This window comes from Corvus kubaryi, unplaced genomic scaffold (assembly GCF_017639235.1).
Source record: "Corvus kubaryi isolate FWS band 111438036 unplaced genomic scaffold, C.kubaryi_AGA036_p1.0 136, whole genome shotgun sequence".
NCBI classification, from domain to species: Eukaryota; Metazoa; Chordata; class Aves; order Passeriformes; family Corvidae; genus Corvus; species Corvus kubaryi.
The window spans coordinates 10,890,266-10,912,351 of record NW_024580670.1 but is presented as its reverse complement, the minus strand read 5'-3'; the positions used below and the strand labels follow the sequence as shown (position 1 = coordinate 10,912,351).

At 41.8% G+C, this 22,086-nt stretch overlaps 1 protein-coding gene across 3 annotated transcripts in view; it reads left to right on the top strand.

The window, feature by feature from the left end:
- The window catches only part of CHCHD6 (coiled-coil-helix-coiled-coil-helix domain containing 6), a 111,496-nt gene that overhangs the window by 36,046 nt on the left and 53,364 nt on the right, over positions 1 to 22,086 (top strand). For 2 of the 3 annotated variants that reach the window (XM_042016919.1, XM_042016916.1), the window contains one exon: positions 1,098 to 1,181. The exons of the other annotated variant lie outside the window; for it this stretch is intronic. In XM_042016919.1, the coding sequence (XP_041872853.1) occupies positions 1,098 to 1,181 (84 nt within the window). The remainder of the gene's footprint in view (positions 1 to 1,097; positions 1,182 to 22,086) is intronic. 3 annotated transcript variants of the gene reach the window in all.

Here is a 22,086-nt window from a genome sequence, read left to right as displayed (position 1 = left end):
TGAGCCCACGGGAATATTTCTGTCCCAGCTGCTTAATCATGTTGGACCAGCATTTTCTGTGGTTGTACCATCATTAGAAGTTAAGAGCAATGCTGCTGGGATGCTATGGACTGGCAGGATTTGTGTCCATGTTAAGCAGGCTAATCATTCTGGGTTTTGAAAGGTCTTCTGCCTGCTGATAACTTATGTGGCCCCAGAGATTTTGAGGTAGGATGGGGGATGAAGAACAAGTGCCATCTTTTCTTGCTGTTGTTGCTTGATATTTTTAAACTTCAAAAGTTTGATTCGGTTCCATCAATGTCATGTTTTCTTAATGCTAGTTCAGTTTAGGGATGGGAATATAATGAAGTGGTGCTGGCTGTAAGGAGCTAGAAGGCTACAGCTGTTGCTGTACCCACACAGACTTTTTAATTGAGCACTGTTTAGCTGATGAATACCAGATTTACTGTTTTGAAAGTGTCATGCTTATACTTTGGAAGATAGAAGAGAAATTCTCTGACACCCATCTTCCCTCTGAGTCTGCAGCACCAGCCAGAGGAACTTTGAGGGTGCTGATGGGGAATGCACAGAGAGCATGTGGAGAGAGTACTTAATTATCTTGGATAGTCCTATGTATGTCTGTTGTAGGGGAAGTATTTAATCCTTAGAAGCTTTTGGACACTCCAAGGGGCAGGAGATTATAAAGAGGAGGATTTGAGGGGATTTGGTTTGGTTTTTTTAAGGTAAGGTGAAGAACATTTGAGTAATTACTGTCATGATTCATGGAAAAACAAAGACATGGATAAGATGGAGTTCTGAAAAAGGGAATGGGAAAGTGTCACCTTTCTATGATTATATGTTTTCATTTAGTAAGAAGTAGTAAAATCAAGGTTTTGAGTTCAAGTATTATGTTAATAAGAGCATTTCAAATGTCAGGGGATAACCCAAAATGAGCTGCAGTTCTTAAGGTTTGTAGTTCCACTGAGGGGGATCCCATGCACGAGTCCTGAGCAGTGATTTTTTTTAGTTCCTTCCAGTCTGCATCCCATGTGCTTTCCTTGCACTACATTTATTTTTAATTTCTTCTTCTAGTGATGCTGTTTTGTTGTCCTTCCCAGGCTGTGGAACTGCAAGGCAGGGAGGCAGAGTTGAGGCGACAGGAGGCCTTCTATAAAGAGCAGTTGGCCCGCATTGAGAAGAAGGTAAGGCCGAGATTTTTGTCTTTATTTCTGGCCCCACAGGGGTAGGACACGGATCTGTGTGGATCCAAATGATAGAGAACCAAGAGGTGTTGTGCTGCAACCTAGAACTGGCAGCTCCCAATATCTGATTTGCCCCCCACCCCTTATGTGATAGAAAAGCTGTACAAATTTTTTGAGCAACTTGCATTTGAAAGATAAAGGGTTTTTTAACTGGATGATTTTTAAAAAAAGATTTCTGGTAGTTCAAACTCCATTATCTTTTTCACCATGGGATTTAGGTGAAAGCTAAATTGAAAGAAAAACAAGTGCCCTGTTTTTTATTCCTTTTGTTAGAAATCCTTTCCTAAATAAAAAAAATCTACCACCACAACATAAATCTTGCTATAAATATGAATTAAAGTTGTATTATTAATTTTTCTCTGGGGAGCCAAACAGTTCAAAGAGTGGTGCTGCAGTACACTGCCTGCTTCTTGCTGGATAAGCCTTTGAAATGAACATGATTTAAAGAGACACTGTCAAGCATCTTTTAAGCCTGAAATGACCTTTGAAAATCCATTTAGGGATTTGAATCTCTCCCCTGAACGTGGGATTTGCTTCTCTGTTTAATTGTTTACCATGATGAGTTTTTAAAAATTGATGCCATAAAAATAGGAGCAGCCATGCTGTTCCTTATGAACTAATGTGTTCTTCACTTCCTGGCAAAATGAAATAATGTTATAAGTAGTCTTTATTTTTTAATAAATGTGGAGAATAATCTTCTCCAATTTGAAGCAATTAGACCTCCTGACAGGGAGTTGCATACATTCGACTTGTAGTTGTGTTAGGTGACTAAAAAGAAATGCAAACAATGAAAAGGATGGGTTGTAAAGAGACTGAGAAATCAATCAGTTTTACTACCAACGTGTAGCAGGATGGTGAGTATGGAACATGGGAAAATTGTAGATTATAGAAACTGTAGGAAGCTGTTGGCATATCTATTCCTTTTTTCATTCCCTGCTACTGTAGGATTGTCCACGCTGCATTTTTTTAAGCCATCAACGGTAAAACGTGCCTGTGAGCAAATTCACATGATACAATCTTGCAACACTTTAATCTGTACAATTCATTAAAAAAAACCTATTAAAACTACCACTCAGTGTTGCATTCGTATTTTAAATTCTATTTCTAGGTAATGGGGATTGTTCAGTGAAATTGCAAACAATCTAGCAGCTATCATTCTAATTATCACAGTTGTCCATATGTTCATGTGCAAAGGGAATTTTTGCAATTTCTTGGTCCCATGCTGAGTGCTTCTATTATATTCTTCTCTCTGGATCTGGTTTCATGAAGCGGAAATTACAGGGAAAACCTGTGTGTCTGTCCTTTATGGACAGTGGAGTGGGGAGAAGTTTGTGTCCAGCCTTCATTGTCCTCTTTTTGAAATCTTTTGTTGTAGTTTGTGTTTTCAAGTCCATGTTCCTTGCTACAGGGACACCTTTGTAAACAATGTGATGGATATTTTAGCACAAGATCTTCTAGGGGGAGTAAGGTGGGCTGCCCATAGTCCTATTCAGTCTGCAGAGCTACAGAGAAACTATCTTCTAGTTGTTATATGTACAAAAGCAAGTAGATAAAAAGAACAGGTTTTCTTTCCTCTCTTGAAACACTGGATAGTTTCTGACCCTTAAACACTAGCATTTTGCTGGTAATAAAATAGAGGAATGCCTCCAACCGGTAGTCTGGATTGGAGTGGGAGGTGGTGGGGGCTAGAAGGGCAAGGAGAGAAATGTACTTGAAACAGTGTAATAAAGCTTAATTGTATTAGTTTTGAAAAAGGTTTTTGATCTTCTCTGTGGATAATTTTATTCCTATAATGGTTGGAAAGATGGAAAATGCAGCACAGAAAAATCTTTTTTATTAGCTGTTGCTTTTATATAATTCTGCTTTTATTTGTGGAATACACGCAGACCTTGACATTTATTTATTTATTTATTTATTTATTTATTTTTCTTTCCACTGTGCTAAAGCTTTCCAACTCAGGCTTAGATATATTTTTATATATCTGTGTATATGTGTGTCTATATTAGAAAAAAGCTCTCAGTAAGGGGATGGTGGGGGAGAGCTCTGAAATAGAATTTTGCTTTCTCTGCTGTTTTAAGAGGGGATGGTCACTTGAAGTGTGGTCATTGGTAGTTCAGAGGTGTTTGGCAGTGAGTGAATGAATATGATGGCTCAGTGTGGAGTTAGCAAGCTGAAATTTCTCCTTTTAAGGATCAGGCTATCAGGAATTCCCCTCTCTCCTCCCCTGCTGTGTCCAGGTTGGTTTTGTCTCCACTTCTGCATGATAACAGAATTCAGCAGTATGAGACTTGGAGACATATTTTTGAAGGATGTTTTGAACTGTTGATGTTAAAAACCCAGTACCTTCACAGTAGGATGGTAAAAGTAATTGTGTTACATACTCCTTGCAACATGAGAGCTGCTCAGTGAATCAAACAGAGAGACTGTCCTGTTTCTTCTGACAGTGGTCAGTTTGCAAAGGCTTTGAAGGAAGAAGAAGAAAAAACCTCACCAAAACAAAGCCACAAAGAAAACTTCTGGAGAGCAGCTTTGTGAAGAGTCTTCCTAAATGTTGTCAGTTGGAGCAAGACACATGCCCTGCTGCACAAGAGTTTATTTCCATTCAGTATTTTTATTCACTGAAAGTTGGATTAGTGCCATTGTTCTTCTATGCATCTCAGGCATTTTTCCTGTAGCCCTGTTTAGCTCTGTGCCTCCAACATCGGTTAACTTATATACTCTATAAGTTCTCTGTTATCAGTTTCAAATATTTTTTTGCATTTAATATCCTTTATGTGAAAGAGATAAAGGAAATTCTCTTCATTATTTATTATCTGCAGACTTCTGTTCCCTCTTTTACCTTCCCATGAAGCTGAGCAGTTCTTACCTTTTCAGCCTCTGCTTGTGTGAATGGCTTTTTCCAGGTTTCTCATTCTACTTGTTTGTCTTTTGGCACTTTCCCCCTAGCAGCTCTGTCTTTGAGAGGTATTGACCAGAATTGAACTCAGTAGTTCCCCTGAATGCAGCAGATTGTGTGAATACATTATCCTTTTATTTTGTAATCTCTGAAAGAGTACTGTAATCTACTGGACAGAGCACAGAATTGGAAGGAAAAACCTGCTCATTTTCTAATAGCCGTTTCTCTTTTGGGAGTTTGAAACAATTATTTAGTCCATCTATCTATCTCAGTTATTCCATCTATATGATGGAATAGCTTATAATGGAAGGGCAAAGTGTTGTGAAACAGTAAAGCTATAAAAATGCTAAAAAGGCTTTGCCTTTAGTTTTGCATGAGATGAACTATGAGTGTACCTTATTTCAAACGGATCTTGAGAAACTCAGTTTCTCCAGACAGTCTTATTAAAATTTTCACGGGAAAGGGCATGTATGAAAAAATAATTTCAGTGTTTCAGCTTTTGGGGTTTTCCCTGCATCTTCTACTAAAGCACTGGAAGAAATGTGACAGTGAGTGCAGCAGTGCTGTGTCACACTAAGGTCCATATAGTTCAGTATGCTGGTCCTGACTGTGACTGAATCTCCAGGGATAACTGTAAGAACTGAACTGATGGGAAAAGAGGTTGTGGAGTCTCCTTCATTGGAGGCAGTCAAGGAGCATCTGGACACAATCCTGTGCCATGTGCTCTGGGATGACCCTGCTTGAACAGGGAGATGGTACTAGATGACCCACTGTGCCCTATTCAGTGATCAAAGCAAGGTTATGGGGTACTTGCCCCAAATGCTTTGACCATCCTGGCTAGTCATTTTTGGAACTTCTCCTCACGTGTTTAATCCTCTGAGAGCTGTGAGCCAGGACTGTGTGCTCGGGATGCGGGGGGACCGTGAACATGTGTGGCAGCTGTGTCAGAATCACTGTTTGGTTCTCTGTTTCTTTGTAGTGCCTGACACTTGATTTGCACTTCTGACTTGTGTTGAGCGAATGCCACACACTGCTGCCACTGGCAGCATTCTGCTGTTCTGAGTGCAGACTTGAATATGTACAGTGGGTGCACTGGGATTATACCAATGCTGGGATTATTCTTCCCGCTGCACCCTTCATTATCAGTTTGTCAGGGGTTATGTGTGTGGGAAGGGATGGTAGGCTTTGTTCTGCATGCAGTGTGGTGCACACTTCTTAGAGATTTTTTTAAAATCAAGTTTTATTGAACAAATTCCTTGCAGAGGATCATTACACTGGTAAAACTGTTTGTCGTCCTCACTCTAGCCCTGACAGTTTGTTGTAGTTGTGTGTTTCTGTCTCTTGGGTCACTTGCATGTTTTTGTTTTGGAGTGCCTGAAATATTTTGGTAATCAGAAAAATTAGAGGGAAAAGCTCCTTCGAGCTGACTGTTTCTTATATGACTATGTGTGATTGCAGGGTTGGAGCTGGTGATACAGACATTCCATTCCACACCTGTGTTTCCAGTGTGACTGTCTGATCTCCAATAAGTAATCCAGTAATGAGACCTGACTAATTTGTTATAAGTGGTTAAACTTCTAACTCTGACTTGTTAGAGTAATTTTACATCTCATCCATGTAATTTGAATTGTTTCATAAAATGTGTGTCTTCTTTCAACTGTTTTGAACGAGGTTTTGTGCTGTAGTATTTCTCTGGGTAGGAAGAATAAGAGTTAGACCTAACAATCTATAGGGAGAACCTTAGAAACACTCAATTTGAGAAGCTCAAGGTGATATTTTTTCATGCATTTATTTGTTACTGAGAAGCAGGGAGGGAGATGGAGGGAGCTTGTTGTAAATAGTTACTACATATACTGCTCAAAACTGGGATTTTTATTAGGGATTCTGTGTATGCTTTGTCCTGCTTTCTCCAAGTGGTAGAAACATTCTTTAAAAAGTATCGTAAGAAAGAAATGCAGTCTCTCCTGGGACCCTTCAGATGCCAGGAGATTTCACTTAGCATATTAGTTGTATACCTTCTCCCAAGTAAATATTTGTTTGACTCCTTTTGCTGTTTGGCCTCTTGCTGAGTTTACCCTGACAAAAGCTAAGGGCAGTGCTACACTACAACAAAAACACGGGCAGCTCTTTGGAGTAGTGTAAAACAGCAGAGAAAGGCTGAAGGTAATCTTGGAAGATAAAGTGAAACTCCTTGCTGTAGATGATGCCTCTTCTTTGTTTGGATTTTCTTAAGCTCTGGCTCCCATGTTATCTCCTGTTAGGCGGCTGTGGACTGCTGTGAGCAGTGGGTGCATTAATATGCAACGCTTTTCTGCTTGTATTTTTTCAGAGCAGTAAGTAGCACAAGAGGTATTCATAAGCTGTAAAGTATTTGTGCAAGTGGGAAAGGAATGCGTTGAATACTTACCTTTTTTATTAATAAGGTCGACTGCACCTTTTTCTCTGCTTGGCTTCACAAATCTTGTAATTTTGTGTGTGGCATTCATCTTGTTTGGTTTGTTTAAATTAATCTCTTTTTGCCCTTGTTCTTCCCATTTAATTCATGTTTGTAAAGCATTTAGGATGTGTAAAGAATGGGAGGCAAAGTTATTTTTGTTTGTTATTCTTATTGGCCTTGATCCTTCTTCTTGGAGCTGTCTCCCACTTTGGTGTGCCAAGGTCACCCTTACATGCAAGTCCACTGTCATTTCTGGTTTATGGCTGGTAACTTATCTCAATAAAAATTTCTGCAGAGAAAAAGTGATAGAAGTGTGAAAAAAAAAAAAAAGCCTCCTAGAACAATACGTTCATGTTGGATCTTCATCATCAGTTTAAAGCAGACTCCGTGGGACTGCACAAACTGATATCACCTGGCAGAGGTAGCAGGGGATTTCTATCGAAGGGGATGAGAAATCCATTCCTTGAGCTGGGATGCCAGGCTTGTCTGTATCCATGAGACCTAGGGGTCACTCACCTGCCTTTGAAAAATCAAGCTGTGTTCAGGTGTTACCTTCAACCAACCCTTTGCCCTCTCAGTAGGGGTTAAAGATTCAGTGCCCTTTGGTAAATGGATTGATATGTCCTGGCAGGTGCCACTGACACCATTTGCTTTCTCCTGTAATGTCTTGGGGCTGTGTGTGAGCTATTGCCATGTGTGTAAGGGCTGCTTTGTTTGCCTCCAGTCACAGTCTTGCCAGCCATCAGCTTATTGCTCCATCCAGTGCTGTGGGTACCTGGAGGAAGGACAGCTAGTGTGAATTGAAGTTCTGGTCTCAAAAAATGTGTTTCCCTTTCAGAAGGATTTCTTGTCCCCATCTCCATAATTGAACCTTACAATATCTTCACAATTTCAATTTCTTTTCTTATCTGATTTGTTGAGTTCTCTATTCATCCCCAGCCCTTCCTGCAAGCCCTTCCTCTCACAAAACCACCAGTGCTTTCTTTGAACCTACAACATCTATAATCCAAAAAAGCAGTTTGCCTCTCAGGCCAGTAGAGCAGTACAGCAAAGCACCCAGTTCATCAAACTGTTGATTTAATCTTCTGAATACAAGAATAATCCCCAGTGTAGTTTCTGAAATAGGCTGACAAGATCCATCCTAATCATTCAGATCGCTTCCAGTCGCTCAGGTTGCCTGTCTGGGGCTGTGTGGACGCTGCTCTGAGGTGGCAGTGGCTCTATCAGTCTCCCAGGGCACAGCCTTTGATGTTTAGAGAATTGTAGATCCTGTCCTATGCGTGAATTAAGTTTTTGAACGGGAACAAACTGAAAAGGGAACAAACCTGAAATCATCATCTGAACCGGTTCCAACCTCCCATCCTCTCCTCCTTTGCAGTTTTTCTCAGACATTAAATGTCATGCTGGGGGAGGAGGAGGGAGGGCAGCATCCCTGATTTCTGCTTTCTGTGGGTATCCATTAGGGCTGAACAGCATCTAGAGGAGGCTAATGCTCCTTGTAGTCTCCCCTTCTGCAGGGAGAGGTTCCTTCCTTGTTGCTGTTGGCCAACACAAACTGACTTCAAGTACCTTGTGCTCAATTCACCCATTTAATGGCTTTTTTGCTGAAAGCTTGTGAAGCTCAGTAGTTAATATACCTCAGTACACAGCTTTTAGAGATCAGATAAATTGATTGGTAATTTGATGAACTCAAAGAACATCTATAATAGGGTAACTAAAACGTGTTAGATGTCAGCACAACCTCTCTGCCTTCTCTGCAGTGTGTACGTTCTCTCTTCAATATGTGTTGACTGGTGTACAGTACATTACATCAAATTACAAGCAGCCTCTATGCAAACAGCAGCTAAGTGTTTGCTTCCTCCTCAGCCTGCACGATTAGCGCAGAGATGCGTTTGCAGTCTGTGTGCTGAAGGGTGAACTGTCAGAGCCTTACAGGGATTTTGTTTCTCTGGCATTTAAGAGTACCTTTGCAGAGGGAGAGAATGATGCTTATGGGCTGCTTCATCTTGGAGGAATCCATCCTCAGGCTCGACTTGTGAAATAAATGTGGCAATGTGTGGTTTGAACTTAGTGTCTTAACACTGAATTTAGCAGCTGAATTTAGATAACAATCTGGTATCTGGTCTCATCAGTGTATCACTATGAAGACTTGTTAAAGGCAGAACAAAAAGACCTAGAATGTGATCTTGTCTCTTTGTTAGAACTCAACACTGGAGCATTTGTCAAGTCTAGTCCAAAAAGAGCAAAACAAGAGGTTCTTTTGTCTTACTTCTGAGAGCTTTCCCCATTATCTAATATTTCTGATACTTTTCCTCAGCACTTTTTATTCAACCCAATTTTCCCCTAATTTCGTTCATTTTCTCATTGCCTAATAATTTAAATTTCTGATTCCTCCCTCTTTGTTTACATGCTTGTTTATAAGCAGGATTGGTATTTATAAATGTGTGTATTTATATTTATATAGATAACACTGTTACCAGTGAAACCAGTGCTGCTTTTCTAATGGAAAGCAGCACTCACGCACACACACCCCCCCAGGTGTGCACACACGAACCATCTCTCACCTGTTTTTACTGAGGTGCAGTTGTACCTCAACAGCAACTACATCACCCAGCTGCAATAAATACCAGCTGCCTGTTACTTCTGTGTAATTCACCAACCAGTGTACAATTAATTTCTGGCCCTGTTATTGCAGTATTGGCTATTTTATGAAACTGTAGAGAGTTAGCACAGTGAATTGATTAAATGTGTTCCAGACCTTAGGCTGGAGTCTGTGTGTCTGCTGGGATTTCGATGATTGAAGCTTGTGCTTCTCTTGGGATATTCCAGATTTAGACTTAGTCTTGGAAATTGGTTCAGGTAGACTAAACTGCCCTGTGTGTGGAATTCACTTGCATAAGAGCCTGACTTTGGGGAATCTGAGATTTCTATTTCAGCTCACAGTGGTCCTTCCACACGTAGCAGGAAAAATACATTACTATTGTGACTTAAAAATAAAGCCAAGACCAGGGTTTGTTTTGAAAAGGTCCTTAAAATTATGTCTCTGCCCTTACAGAATATGCTGTCATCATGTTAATGGAAAATATGGCTAATAATTACTCTATAAATTGACTCCCCATAGCATCTCAAATTTGTGCTGAATTAAGTAGTCCAAAGATCAGACTTTAAAACGGAACTACTCTGTGTTTACAGCGGCTGTACCTTCTGAAGTGTTTAGTAGTTTACTGTGGGTGTGTTAAATGCATGTTTCATGACAGCCTGGGGCCACTTCTCTGAAGGTTTTTTCCCCATCTGCCAGTCATTTTAAAGAAACATAAATAAAAGAGCTACTCCAATTTCTTGAACATATAATGCACGTTCCCCCGAGACCAGGGTGACTCAGAAGTAGCTTGTAAATAACATGTTCAATGTTTTTAAATAGATGTGTACCATCAGGCTTGCAATGAGGTCTTCAGCCACAGCAAACTTGCTTTGCCTGTCACAGAATCTAATCCTGCAATGATGAGGGGTGGGTTTTTGTTTGGTTGGTTTTGGGGTTAATTGGTGGTTTGCCCATACATTCTGCTGCCCCAAGGATGATCCCAGTCACAGTTTGCTGTTAAACACCCTTGCTCAAATGAAGATTTCCTGGCTCACCCATTTGCATTTTAGCCCCATTGTAAATAAACAGGAAATAATGGCAAAATTTTGTTTTGTTTTTGTTAAAAACAGTAAACATGCATCTCATATGCAGTAGAACTGTCTGGGAGTCAAACCCTGACAAATGTGGAGAAGAGGTTGTCCTGGCAGGTGTTCAGCAGTGGAGTGGCCAGCAGGTAAAAGATGTTGCCCTGCACAGAGGATAGCAACAGCGAGGAATGGCCACAGAGCCAGGACACACCGAGAGGCTGCTGAATCTGTGCCCGTCTCCAAGAGGCCACAGAGGAGCAAGAGATGGGAGAAGAAAATGTGGCAGCTGAGATAAAGCTCTAAGCCTCTGGTTTGAGAAGACTTGTAATAACTAGGTTATTTTATGAGAAGAGCTAGCTTTTCCTTCCCAGTTATTGCATTTCAAGTCTTTTAATAAGAAAACCAGCTTAATTCCTTCTCCTTTCTTCTCCCTCCCCATTCTTCTGAACAGGAGCCAAATTCCTTCTTTCGTAATTTCAAGCTGCAAGGTTACTTTGAGCTCGCATGCCTGGGTCAATTGAGAAGTGCCTGGGTTGTGGATTTTTTTTCCCCTAGGGCTGTCTCATGATGTACTGGACGGTACACAGAAATCATCTAATTTGCCCTGAAATGCAGCAAGCTTTGAACTGGCTGGACTGTGGTTCTTGATCAGAGATGATGACTCATATGGGCATGTAAAAATGCTGTATTGTGTGCCTGTCTGAGCATGTATATGCATTTTTTAACCTCATTTTTCATAATAGTTATGTATACCACAGCATTTCCTTTGGCTGTTTAGGGAATTAAATGTAGTGTACGAGACCTTTCACCTTTAGGTCATTTGTTGAGATGCAGCTTCCGTTCACAGCAGCAAAAAGCCATTACTGCCTGATGGCTAATCACTCATTCGTGTGGCACTGAGGTAACTCTTCCTTCAGTTAAGAGACATGGGTTTGTTGCAGGAAGAACAAAAAAAATCCCCCATAATAGTGTCCTAGCTGTCTGTATCTTAGCTGTTCTGTGAGAGGCACAGAGCATCCCGGGGAGGAACACAGCATTTGTCCTTGCCAGCTGAAAACAGGACAGTGCTGGGTTTTAAGTTTGTGTGTTCATTTGCTCTGTGGAGAGAGGGATTTAGCTCCAGGTCTGAAGTGTTTGTGGTGTTTGCTTTTATTCCCTCCTGTTGTTGCCCAGCAAAAGCATGGTTCTGTCCCTTCTTTGTGTTCCTGTTGTCTGAGCTCAGGCTGTCCCCAGTTGAAGGGCTTGAATCTTTTGCTTGGTCTTGTCCAAGATATAGGTGAAATACTGATACTTTTTTTTCATGAGCCTGAAAAAATACCCACTTAGAACAAACCCTGTTTCCCAAGCCTCTTTTTGTTACAAAGTTTATCAGCTACAGCAACAAACCCGATAATAAGGATGCTTATACCAAAATGTTTCTCCTGGAACTTTAAGCCTACCTTTATTTCCTCTGCATTTAGTGCCAAGTTCAAGATCTGTTGTTGCTTGCGTGTAATACTCTTTACTGTCAGACACTGTGTTTAGAGATTGAATTCTGAGTAGATTTAGTTTGTGTCTATGGCTGTGTGGCACACCATGCATGTGACATTCCTCCATTTATGTTCCTGAAAAGCCTTGGCAGCAAGGCTTTGTGAGATTTTTCAGGTTTAATGTTAATAACTAATTATTCCTATTTTTGGTTAATGGGTTAAAAGTGAGACCTGCTTTGCTGCCTTTCCTCTGCCTGGATTCTGTAATGAAAGTACCATAACTAAGCTGGTGGTGACTGAAAGCTGTGTAAGGCCACGGGTGACATCCTGCCCCAGGGTTGTGTCCGGAGTGGTCTCTGCCAGAGTACAGGAATGAAGGAGTTGTGTGGCTGCCCCTGCTCTCTGTGGGTGTTTGATTTTCATGTTAATATTTACGGCTCAATAGCCCCACTGTGAAAATGCCTCTCGCCGTTGACTGGAGGCCTGTGGTCCTTCTGGGCTTCTCTTTGGAGCCTTCCCTCTTTGCCAGCTGCAGAGGTGTCTCTTCAATGCTTCTTTAAAGGAGGCAGAACAGCTGCGTTAAAAAACAGGTGAAAGAGAAGATTGCTAAAAGCAGAGAGAATGAGCCTGTCAAATGATGGAAAGGAAATTGCTTACAAATATTTTCTGATTTTTTTCTTATCCCTTCTGCCATCCTTTCTCCTTTGTCCTCCTTGTGCTTTATTTTTATCTTAGGATAAACACTGTATTTATTTTCTGTTTGCTGTGTGGAGAATTTCAATCTTTTGAATAGCAAAATGCATATAAAAAGATACTAGTATTCCTTTCTCTGGAATAACTGATGCCTTGCAGGGAGAACTAGAGGTTATGTGACAGTGGTATTGTAAAGGCAGGCCAAAGGAATCTGTTAATCAGTTTTCTTTTTCTTGTTGTCAATGTTTTGGTTTATATTTTATTTTCCTTTTTAAAATAATAATCAATATTTCTTTGTAGAAATAGCTTAATAACTTTTTCTGCCACCTGTAAAATATTGTTGCTTTATAATATTTGTCCAACAATCCCTAATAAAGGAGAAAGACATGAAGTTATCCTTTGTAATACTATTTTTGAGCTGTGAAGCTGGGAACTTTTTCCAGGTATTCATTAACTGAGATCTCTACCTCACTGGAAGATAAGTGAACATTGTCCCCGTTTTAAAAGTGAGACCTTAATGCTTAAGGTTAGTATTTTCTATAATAGCTATTGTCTCTTCACTTTTTGGTTGTCCGGGTATGGTGTATTTCTTCAGATGTGCTGATTACCCATAAGTTGAGCTTGAAGTTTTGAATAATGAGCTCCTGAGCATCTCCAGACAGAGCCGCGAGCCAGCAGGCACTTCTGAAAGTGCGGATTTGTCTGTGTCATTAACCGTGTGCAGTGACCTGTGAAGTCCTAGCGGTCTTTTTGGCTGTAATCATTAAACCAGCCTCTCCTACTGGATAAAATGGGAAGACAGCCTGCAAGCACAGTGAGAGAACCTTGACTGAAAATACAAATATCTTCAGAAAATGCTCTGGGAGTAATAGTAATAAAGAAAAAGTACAGTGGCAAAATAAATTGCTGCTGATACAATTTTTCTTCCTCTCTCTAGTTTGCCTCTAGTATGGCAGTTTTTCTCCCTTCGATAAATAAATGCAAAGATGGGAATCGCTGCCAAAAACTGTCACATTTCTGGAACTTTCAGCCCCTGATTATTCACATTAAGCCTCTTCCCCCCCCAGCAGTACAGTATTCTGAATATGTACACCCACCATTCTGTCAGATCTGTGCAGTCTGTGTCTGGTTCATCTTCTGTGTCTTTGATGTGCTCCATAACGTAGGCAAAGAGAGGTCTGATAGTCTCTCTAAAAACCTGACAGTTTGTGTGACAATCTGTCCACGAATCCACAGGCTCCTTGTCAACCAAATGAGCCTTTGAATATCAGAGGTTTCAGAACAGTGCTTGCAGCATTGCATATGCACCAAGGGGAGAGTACAACAGGCTTCCTTGTAACCTGAGAGATGTCTGCGTTTTCCTTAATCATTCCAGGGACATCTCATCATTGCTTGTTGGCTGGTTCTCAGCCCTGCACATGTCGGGGTTATTTAGCAAAGCTTGATTTACTGGAAACTGCACATGGAGAATAATTTGTAGTTGGGGGTAGAGGAAAAACCCTGTGAGGAGGTGGAACTTCCAGGCTTTGGCTTACTTCTGTTTTTCAGCGGTTTTTTGTTTGTTTCTTATAGTGACTCTCTTCCTTGCAGTTCCTTTACCCGTGCAAGTATATGGATGTGATGCATTTTCTTCAGTATTCTCCAGTTCTCTTGCACATCCTTGCCTTGGGTTCCTCTATTCTGCCTTTCTCTGGGAACCCAGTGCATTGCATTCCTTAGCTACCTGTTGTATAAAAGGATGGGGTCATGAATTTAACATAGCTTTTTCTTTTAACTGGGACAGGAGCTGTTAACTGGACCAGCTGCTGCAGTGTATAAATGGGACTTAGGGATATTCTCAGCACAGAAAGATGGGAGTTTTAGCTGCAGTATGACTGTCCGAGGTGGTGGGAGTTTTGTTGGAGGCTCTGTCAAATACCAGCTTTGGCATGACGGCATTAAACCTTAGTTAAAATGTTCCTTCCTTCCTTCCCAAAATAAGCTCCTGTGACAGGCCTGACAGGGGAATGTGCTTCGTATCTTTTTTATTGTATGACAAGTACTTGATGGCTGCCAATTTTGTTTAGTGGGGTTTTTTCTTCTTTATTTCCCCTTGAAAGTACTGGTCAGCCTTTGAGTGAAACTTTCACCTGCATTTCTTAGCGCTCCTGATATTCTGGCAATTTCCTTCTTCCTCTCTTCTCCCTTTCACTTAGCATGGATTCTCTGCATTCCTGTCGCTCTCTCATGGACAATGCCCGGTTGTTTGAGGCAGCATCCTGTGATCTTGGAGTTCATCCTGGTTGTATGGTGGATCTGCTGGTAGGACCCAGGTACCCCTGCAGGATGAGTTGTGCAGCTGCCCAGCACAGATGCTGGGATTTGGCAGGTGGTGCTGTAACCTTAATGCCATGGGCACCACATTATCTGCGCAGGTCAGCCAGTGCGGGACTTCTCTGAAGCAGGTGCTGAAAACTCTTGATGTTTAATCAATGCCTGGGAAGCCTGTTTACCTGCACTTGTCAGGTATAATTGATTTGGGCATTTACTGTGAATTCCTCACCTTAGCTAAACTTCCAGCTAGGAGGAGAGCAGGGTGATACTCCCCTACAGCAGTTTTGGTGTTGGTCTGGGCCTTTCACGATGCTGTTGCTGTCCTTGTCAGAAAGCCTGAGTTACCTGCTGGCATTTTATGGCCTTTCTCTTTGAAGCTGCTTTTACTTTCCAGAGTTTGTTTAAAGAATTGGCAATGCTTTGTTTATAGTCTTTCAGATGAGTGTGCTTTAAAGCAACCTCATATAAACACAGTGTTTCTTTCTCTTTTCTCCTTCTTGCCCTTTTAATTGCTTCTGTAGTAATAATTTCTTTTTTGCTGGTTGTCTTTTTGACTTGGAGATAACATGAGGCTTTTCTAAATGTTTCCAGTGAGGCACTTGTAGCTTTTGGAAGTCCCTAATACCATTTTGCTGTGGGGTACCTGTTTTAATTAGACTCTTCCCAGGGTGCCTTCATTGAGACAGTCTGATTCTGGTGTGGGATCACAGTCTGGGTCTGTAAACCCATTTTCACTTGGATGGAGTATCTCGGTGTAGGACCCTGGTTCTGGGAAGTCCTGGGATGCATATTTTTATTTGAGTCACTGTGTGCTTTAGGGACTGTAGCTTAACCTTTTTGTACCTAGTTTGTTATCCACAGGATAAAGGCAGCCATGTTCCTTCTCCCCAGCTCTGCCTTCCTCAAGCTTTGTGGAGATAGGTGTTCTGTGGGATTTTATCTTTGAGAAGCTTTCTAGATATGCTACAGAATTAATATTTTGCTTTCAACTCAGGATAATATTGCAGACATGAAGAAGATCTGTCAAAGAGGAACGTACTTCTGCTCCTGACTAGTTTAACTTGCCTGTGTTCTTACTGTGGACACTACTCTCTTTATGCTTTCTCTGAATCTTAATCCAAAATTTATGATCTCACAGCTTATTGCCGAAGGAAAGAATAGAATGACACAAATTCAATGCTCTCATTTCATTATTGGTCTCAGCGGGAGGAGTGGATGAACCCACACATGAACAGCAAACAACAGAGCTGTGTTTAGAAGTTGGCTTTGGCTGAAAAAAATCTTTTTTTTCTGCATCAGCAAGCTGTTTGTAGTTCCTTGCATCTTTTCTCTGTTACCTTTTGAGAAAAAAAGCATATGAATTTTCAAAAAAGCAGTTTAACCCTTAACTTCTGTGCTCTAGTGATATGCTCTATAGGCATGTTTCTCTTCCTTGTTAATTGGCTTTTATTTGTATGTGCACTTGATGGGAAGGAGGAAATGTGTATGATCTCTTTGAGCTAACTGCTGGCTGATACCAGCAAATGGGCTGAGCAGGAACTCAGAGGAGCGAGCTCAGGAGGTGAAGAGTTGATTTCTTGCAGCATATTCTGAGATTCCCAAACTCCCTGTTTTGGACCAAAGCTGATAGCAGTGATTGATTGTGTGAGTTGATTTTAACACATCCGTAGGGTCATCCAGTGACCAGATTGGTTCGGCTCATCTGCCTCTGTACCTGTGGGAGGGATGCAGGTACATGGGGTAATTTTTCAAATCTGTTAGGAGCCATTTGCATGAGACTTCTGAGTGGTGAGAATGAGCAGCCTGATCCACAGTGTGTGTGACCCAGGACCCGGTGAGGTGTGGGGAACCTGGGTGTACCTTTGCTTCCCTGAGGCACTGCTGAGAGCAAAGGTGGCTCCCAAAGCTGGCAGTGACCGATGTTTCTCTGTAGCTTCCCGGAGTTCCTCATGGCAGCAGCTGCATCCAGGCTATGTGTGTGTTGTCTGTCCCCAAGAGTGTGCAGGCAGGCCACAGTTGTGCTGCTTCTCAGGATGGTGTGAGGTCTTATTTCTGGCTTCAGAAGCAGCTGGAAGGAGGAATTTGAATGTCTCCCAGCTGACATTTGATTTGTAAGAAGTAATCTTTGCTTTCCTTACCTGTTTCTCTCGCAAATTTACAATGCCATGGCATGTATTGCCCCTCTCACAGCACTGCCTCTTGTCCTCTTTTGGATTTGAGAGGGGCTTGCAAAGAGCATTTTGCTGGAAGCTGGTGAGTGTGGATGTCAGGAGAAGGGATCGAAGCAACACGTCTGTCAGGTGTGAGGCAGATTGTACCATCTAATCCCCCGGCTGTCGTCTGCAGCATTTGTCAAGGCCTCTGCTGCCCTGCTCCATTTCATCAGAGCTATCACTGGCATTCATCTAGGCTGGCAGCATTTCAACAGCTGTTAATCCTCTTTGTATCTCTAAACACTGTGACCACTGACAAGCTTCTATACTCTGGGGTGTCAAAATACCTCAAGATAGCTGTGGTGATGGTGGTTGGATTTGTTGGTTTTAAATCAAGACACCTTCTGATCTACTGACCTGGACTGAACCTGATGAAGAAATCTTTGTCCCAGTATCAGGTTTTTAATGCTGCAGCTTGATGTTCACAAATAATTTCACCTAAAATCTGATTAATTTCCAGTTCCTCATGCTTGTTTTGCTCGATTTTCTGTTTTACATGTTACCACAAGTAGCACATGTTTCATCGAAGTTGTAAGGAATGTGGTTTAATGTCAGTGTGAGAATGAGCTGGCAGGGTTTCTCTTTATGCTTCAATTACTTTCCCTCCTGAAATAACCCTGAGAACTCAGTCTTGTGCCATAATGTTTTCTTACTTTCTTTGCTATATGTTCTGGAAAGGGCCTGGGCAGTGTAGTGAGGTGTAGTAGTGTGAGTGTTGGAGTTTCTCTGCATGTTTGCAGCCAAGGAGGAATGCTGAATTAAAATTAGTCCAAATTTAGCTCTAAGTTTAAAATTGATTCCCTTTGGAAGAGAATTTTTAGCACAAGGGTGTTTCGGAAGAGTGGAGAGCAAGGATATAGCAGCAAATCTGTTGTAGAAAAACAGCAGGATAAAGTGGTTCTGTTGCACTTTAGGCTCTGGTTATGTATTTTTACAACTTCTTGGTGTTTTTATTATTTGCTACGAACCATCATTTAATAGCAGGGAAAAATCTTTCAAACTAGCATTTCTTTGCTTAGTTTGTTTGTCCTCTCTGGAGAGCTATCTCCCCATATGACAAAGCTCTGATGTTTTGAAGTTGACTCCCCTAAGGCTCAGCTTTATTGAGAGAAGTGAAACATTTTAGGTGGTTCATTCATTCTTTCTGTGTCTTTTGTTATTTGAGCCCTTACGGTGTACTTTGGTCATGTTTTTAAACTTATTTCTGCAACTAAGACTGCCAGGAGCTTTATTTAATGATAGTTGAGGTCTTATGTTCAACTTTTTCTTTGTGAGCTGCCATTTTATCTCAAGCATCAAATATTGTGAAAGTAAATTAAAAGCAGCGTTCATGTCTTGTAATTTTGTGTGGAATGTTCTCTCTTTTACTGTACCACTGAATATTGTTTTATGAAGATTAAGGTCTTCACTGAGACTATAGGCAGCTCAAACTTTGTTTCAAGTGCAAATACCACACCTTGATCCTGCTGAATAGCCCTTGTGTGAAGGTGACCCTGCTGAAGCTGGAGGAAGTGCTCAGGTTGTTCCTGGCTTAGCTCATCATTTGCAACCATATTATAAATCCCTGGAATGTTTTAGGCCACTGGAATGTTCTCGCCTGCCATAGCATGGTGGGTACACTGCTGGAAATGAAGCAGATCTTGTGTCTGAAGTAGTATAGACAAGAATATTTGGAAAAATATTCTCTGTTAGTGAAGCCCCAGATCACAGAACCTGCTGTGACTGTGCCCATGCTGAAAGGCCCTTCTCTTGCCCATTTAGCCCATTTGTTGCTCATTTAGTGTTTAGATCAAAAGGGAATGTGACTTTCCCAAGGTTGGAAAGGGTCTAAAGGCCAAGGAAGACATATTTGAAAAGTCTGCTTGTTGAACAAACTCAGATTTAAATGGTAGGCCCTGATTTTTATTACTTGGGTGTAGTGGTTTGGTCCAAAATACTCATTACTGTTTATCTGCTGTGAGATAAGAATTAGGAGAAATGCAAAACAGGCACCAAACTTGAAAGAATATAAAGAAGTTTATTAACAGACCTAAAAGAAGAAAAAAAAAAAAATACCACCTTCAGAACTCTCCTCCTCCCCCCACCTTCCTCCCTTCTCCCACTGACGATGTGAAAAGACAACCCTTAAGATGGTCAGTCTGTTTACCACTTCCATAATAACCTTGTTCAGTCCATTTAGAAAGAGAAGTCTCTTCTTGCTCATGCTATGAAAACATTATCACAACGAGACAGCCGCCCACTTCCAAATATTGTTCAGTCCATTTAGGAAGAGGAGTCTCTCTGCCTGCGTGTGAGTCCTTTCCCCTGACTTGCAGCTTTTCCCGCAACTGCCTTCGAGGGTCCACTCTTGAAGTTTTTTGGGGTACAATTTTAAGGTTGAGCCGTTCAAAAACAAAAACAGAGGCCCTTCTCCTTCCCTGGGAGCAAAGGGTCTTCATCATCTTCATCTTTAGGACTATCTCTGGGAGCATCTCTACGGACTGAGGTTTTCTCCTTTCCCGTTCGGAGCAAAAGTCCTCATCTGGTTCATCTCTACGGACTGAGGTTTTCTCCTTTCCCGTTTGGAGCAAAAGTCCTCATCTGGTTCATCTCTCCCTGTCCAAACTTCTCATGAAATTACAGCTGCGTCAGCATCTGCCTATCTCAGCGCAGGTGCTTTTGCTCACGAGTTGAACACTCCACCCCCCATATCTTCATGAAATTACAACAGGATACTCTGATATATCATAGCTTCACAACAGAATTTCAGCTTTAAGCATCTCCTCTCTCTCTTCCCTCAGGTTTTCAGCTCTTCACAGCAATAAAAGGGTTAATCTCACCTCGGCCTTGCAGCTTTGCAGCTGGAATGTTGAATTTTTCTTATCGCAGTGGAGAGGGGGGAGAGCCGAGCCGCTCCGGCTGCCCACGGCAAGGCAGTGGGGGGGGTTCCACGACTGGAACAGGTCCATGGCTCCAGGATGGCCGTGGCCCGGCCCGGCCTGGCCCAGGCAGGGCCTGGCCGGGCCCGCTGGCCCCCACACGGGGCCCGCAGCCACCTGTGCCAGCGCCGGAAACGAGAGAGCTTGGGGGGGAGTTTGCCTATTCTTAAATGTGGATCACAGAGGTGATCACAACTTTAAGTGGCTTAGAGAATTGTCCATATTCAAACTGGCCAGCTGATAGGTTCTATCAGTTCCCAGAGGAAACTGTAAGCACCCCTTAGCAAGGACGTCCCTTCCGGGACTATGCTTGCTAACCTATGACATTGGGGAAGCATTTAAAGGTACTGATTCATAGCATTAGAAATATGAGGTCTGAACCAACATAAGAGGCTCAGTTGGATCACATGCAAAGATGTTTCCTTTTCATTTTTAAAACTCAGCAGCTTTATCTGCATGTTGAAGGTGTTCTGTGCCTCTCCTCAATCTTTGTGTGGTGTCGTGTGCCTGGTGGTTGCTCTGAGGCCAAGTCTTTTCTCCTTTCTCTCACTGAGGTTGTTGCCTCTCTGTTTAGGCTCTTGCTTGCCTGCTTTTAGCAGCTTCAGAATCCAGAACTAAAGCCTGGGTTCCTTTCCCAGCTATTTTTGTCCGTGTCCGTAGTTGATGTTGTTGAAGATGAGTCTGACCGAAGTGCTGGGCAGTTGAACTCTTTCTAATAAACTGGGTAAGGTTGTGCCACAACCACTTGAATCGACAATACATCCAGCAAGTGATTCTGCTGGCTATTGTTCCTTTCTTTAGGTGGGTTAAATGTGACCTCATGCTGGGTCTCACATACAGCATATTTGTTCTTGTTTTCCTCTCCCGCTGCTGTTTCACGGCAGAGTGCCGCAGGCTAATACTATCTGATGGGGCTACTTCCTATTGCCTGAAAAATGTTTAATTTTGCTACCTTGCTTTCTCTTTTTCCCAGTTTCTCTCATTTTGATTTCTCAGATCTAGTCCCTTTGAGAAATCAGACAGTATGAAATATGAAAATTGCTTGGGTAGTAATTGGAGGAATGGTGAGACCTTTGAAGCCCAATGAAGATAACGCTTACATCTACTTATTCACATTATTTAATTTTTAATGGCAAATCTAATTAATGAAGCACAGGTCTTTTGGTTTCATGTGTGAATAAGTAACAGCAGGGAGCTGTAAGTCATGAGGTCTGTTTACAGGCCAGAGAAAATGGCACCATTAAAAGCTGAACTTTTCAATATAGGAAGGAGAAAAATTGATTTAATAGCATTGAAGTTTGACCACTCTGTAACAAGTAAGTAAACAAAAACATTAATGATAATTTGCCGGTAAAATGCATTTTGAAGTGTTTAGTCCTCCATGATTTCTCAGTTTAAATCTGTCTCTTAGGTCAAAGTTTGAAAAAGCAAAATCTGTTCTGTGTTTTTTTTGGTATGTAACATAAATTCAGGCACCAGAGATAAAACGCTTAAATATAGCACCTTGAAGCCCAGGCTCTGAAAACCTTTATAAACCTTCCAATTAGCTGAGCTTCACACAACTTCAGAGATACAGGCAGCTGTTATCCCTCACTTGCAGATGGAAAATGGTGACTTGCCCAAGATTGCACAAGTGGCAGAACCACTAATAGAACTTGAGTTATATCTGTCCTTTCCTTTTTCCAACCACTGAACAGTATGTGTCGGCTCATCATGCACAGGACCACAGCTGCATTTATGGGAAAATAAATGAAGAAGGGCAAGAATAGTATTCTATATAAAATGACCAAATTTGGGGAGAGACGAGATAGCAGCTCGAACCGGCCCTAAATGAATAGCTGTCCTCGCTTTCAATACCATTTTGTCACTTTTTCTGATTGATTATTGCATATTTTCTGCTTGTGCCTTTTCAGAGTAAGAGCCTTGCAGATGAGCTCTGAGTGAGGCAGTTGCCAGTGGAGTCCAGCAGCTTTGCCTAAAGCCGCTTTATCAGCGCTTTAGCAGCACAAGACCTTGTAGTGCAGTCGCTGGGGAAGTGCAGCCATTGCGTCCTGCTGATTGTGCCTGGGAGGCTCCTCAGTGCAGCCAGAGGAAGAATTCATCCTCCACATTTAGCGACTGAGCGGTCTTGAGCGAAAACTCTTTCTGTGCAAGTTCAGGAGAATTTAATGCAAACCTCTTAAGCCCTGCAGCAAGACACTCAAGACGCTGTTTGGCAGCGCCTTAACTGATACCTG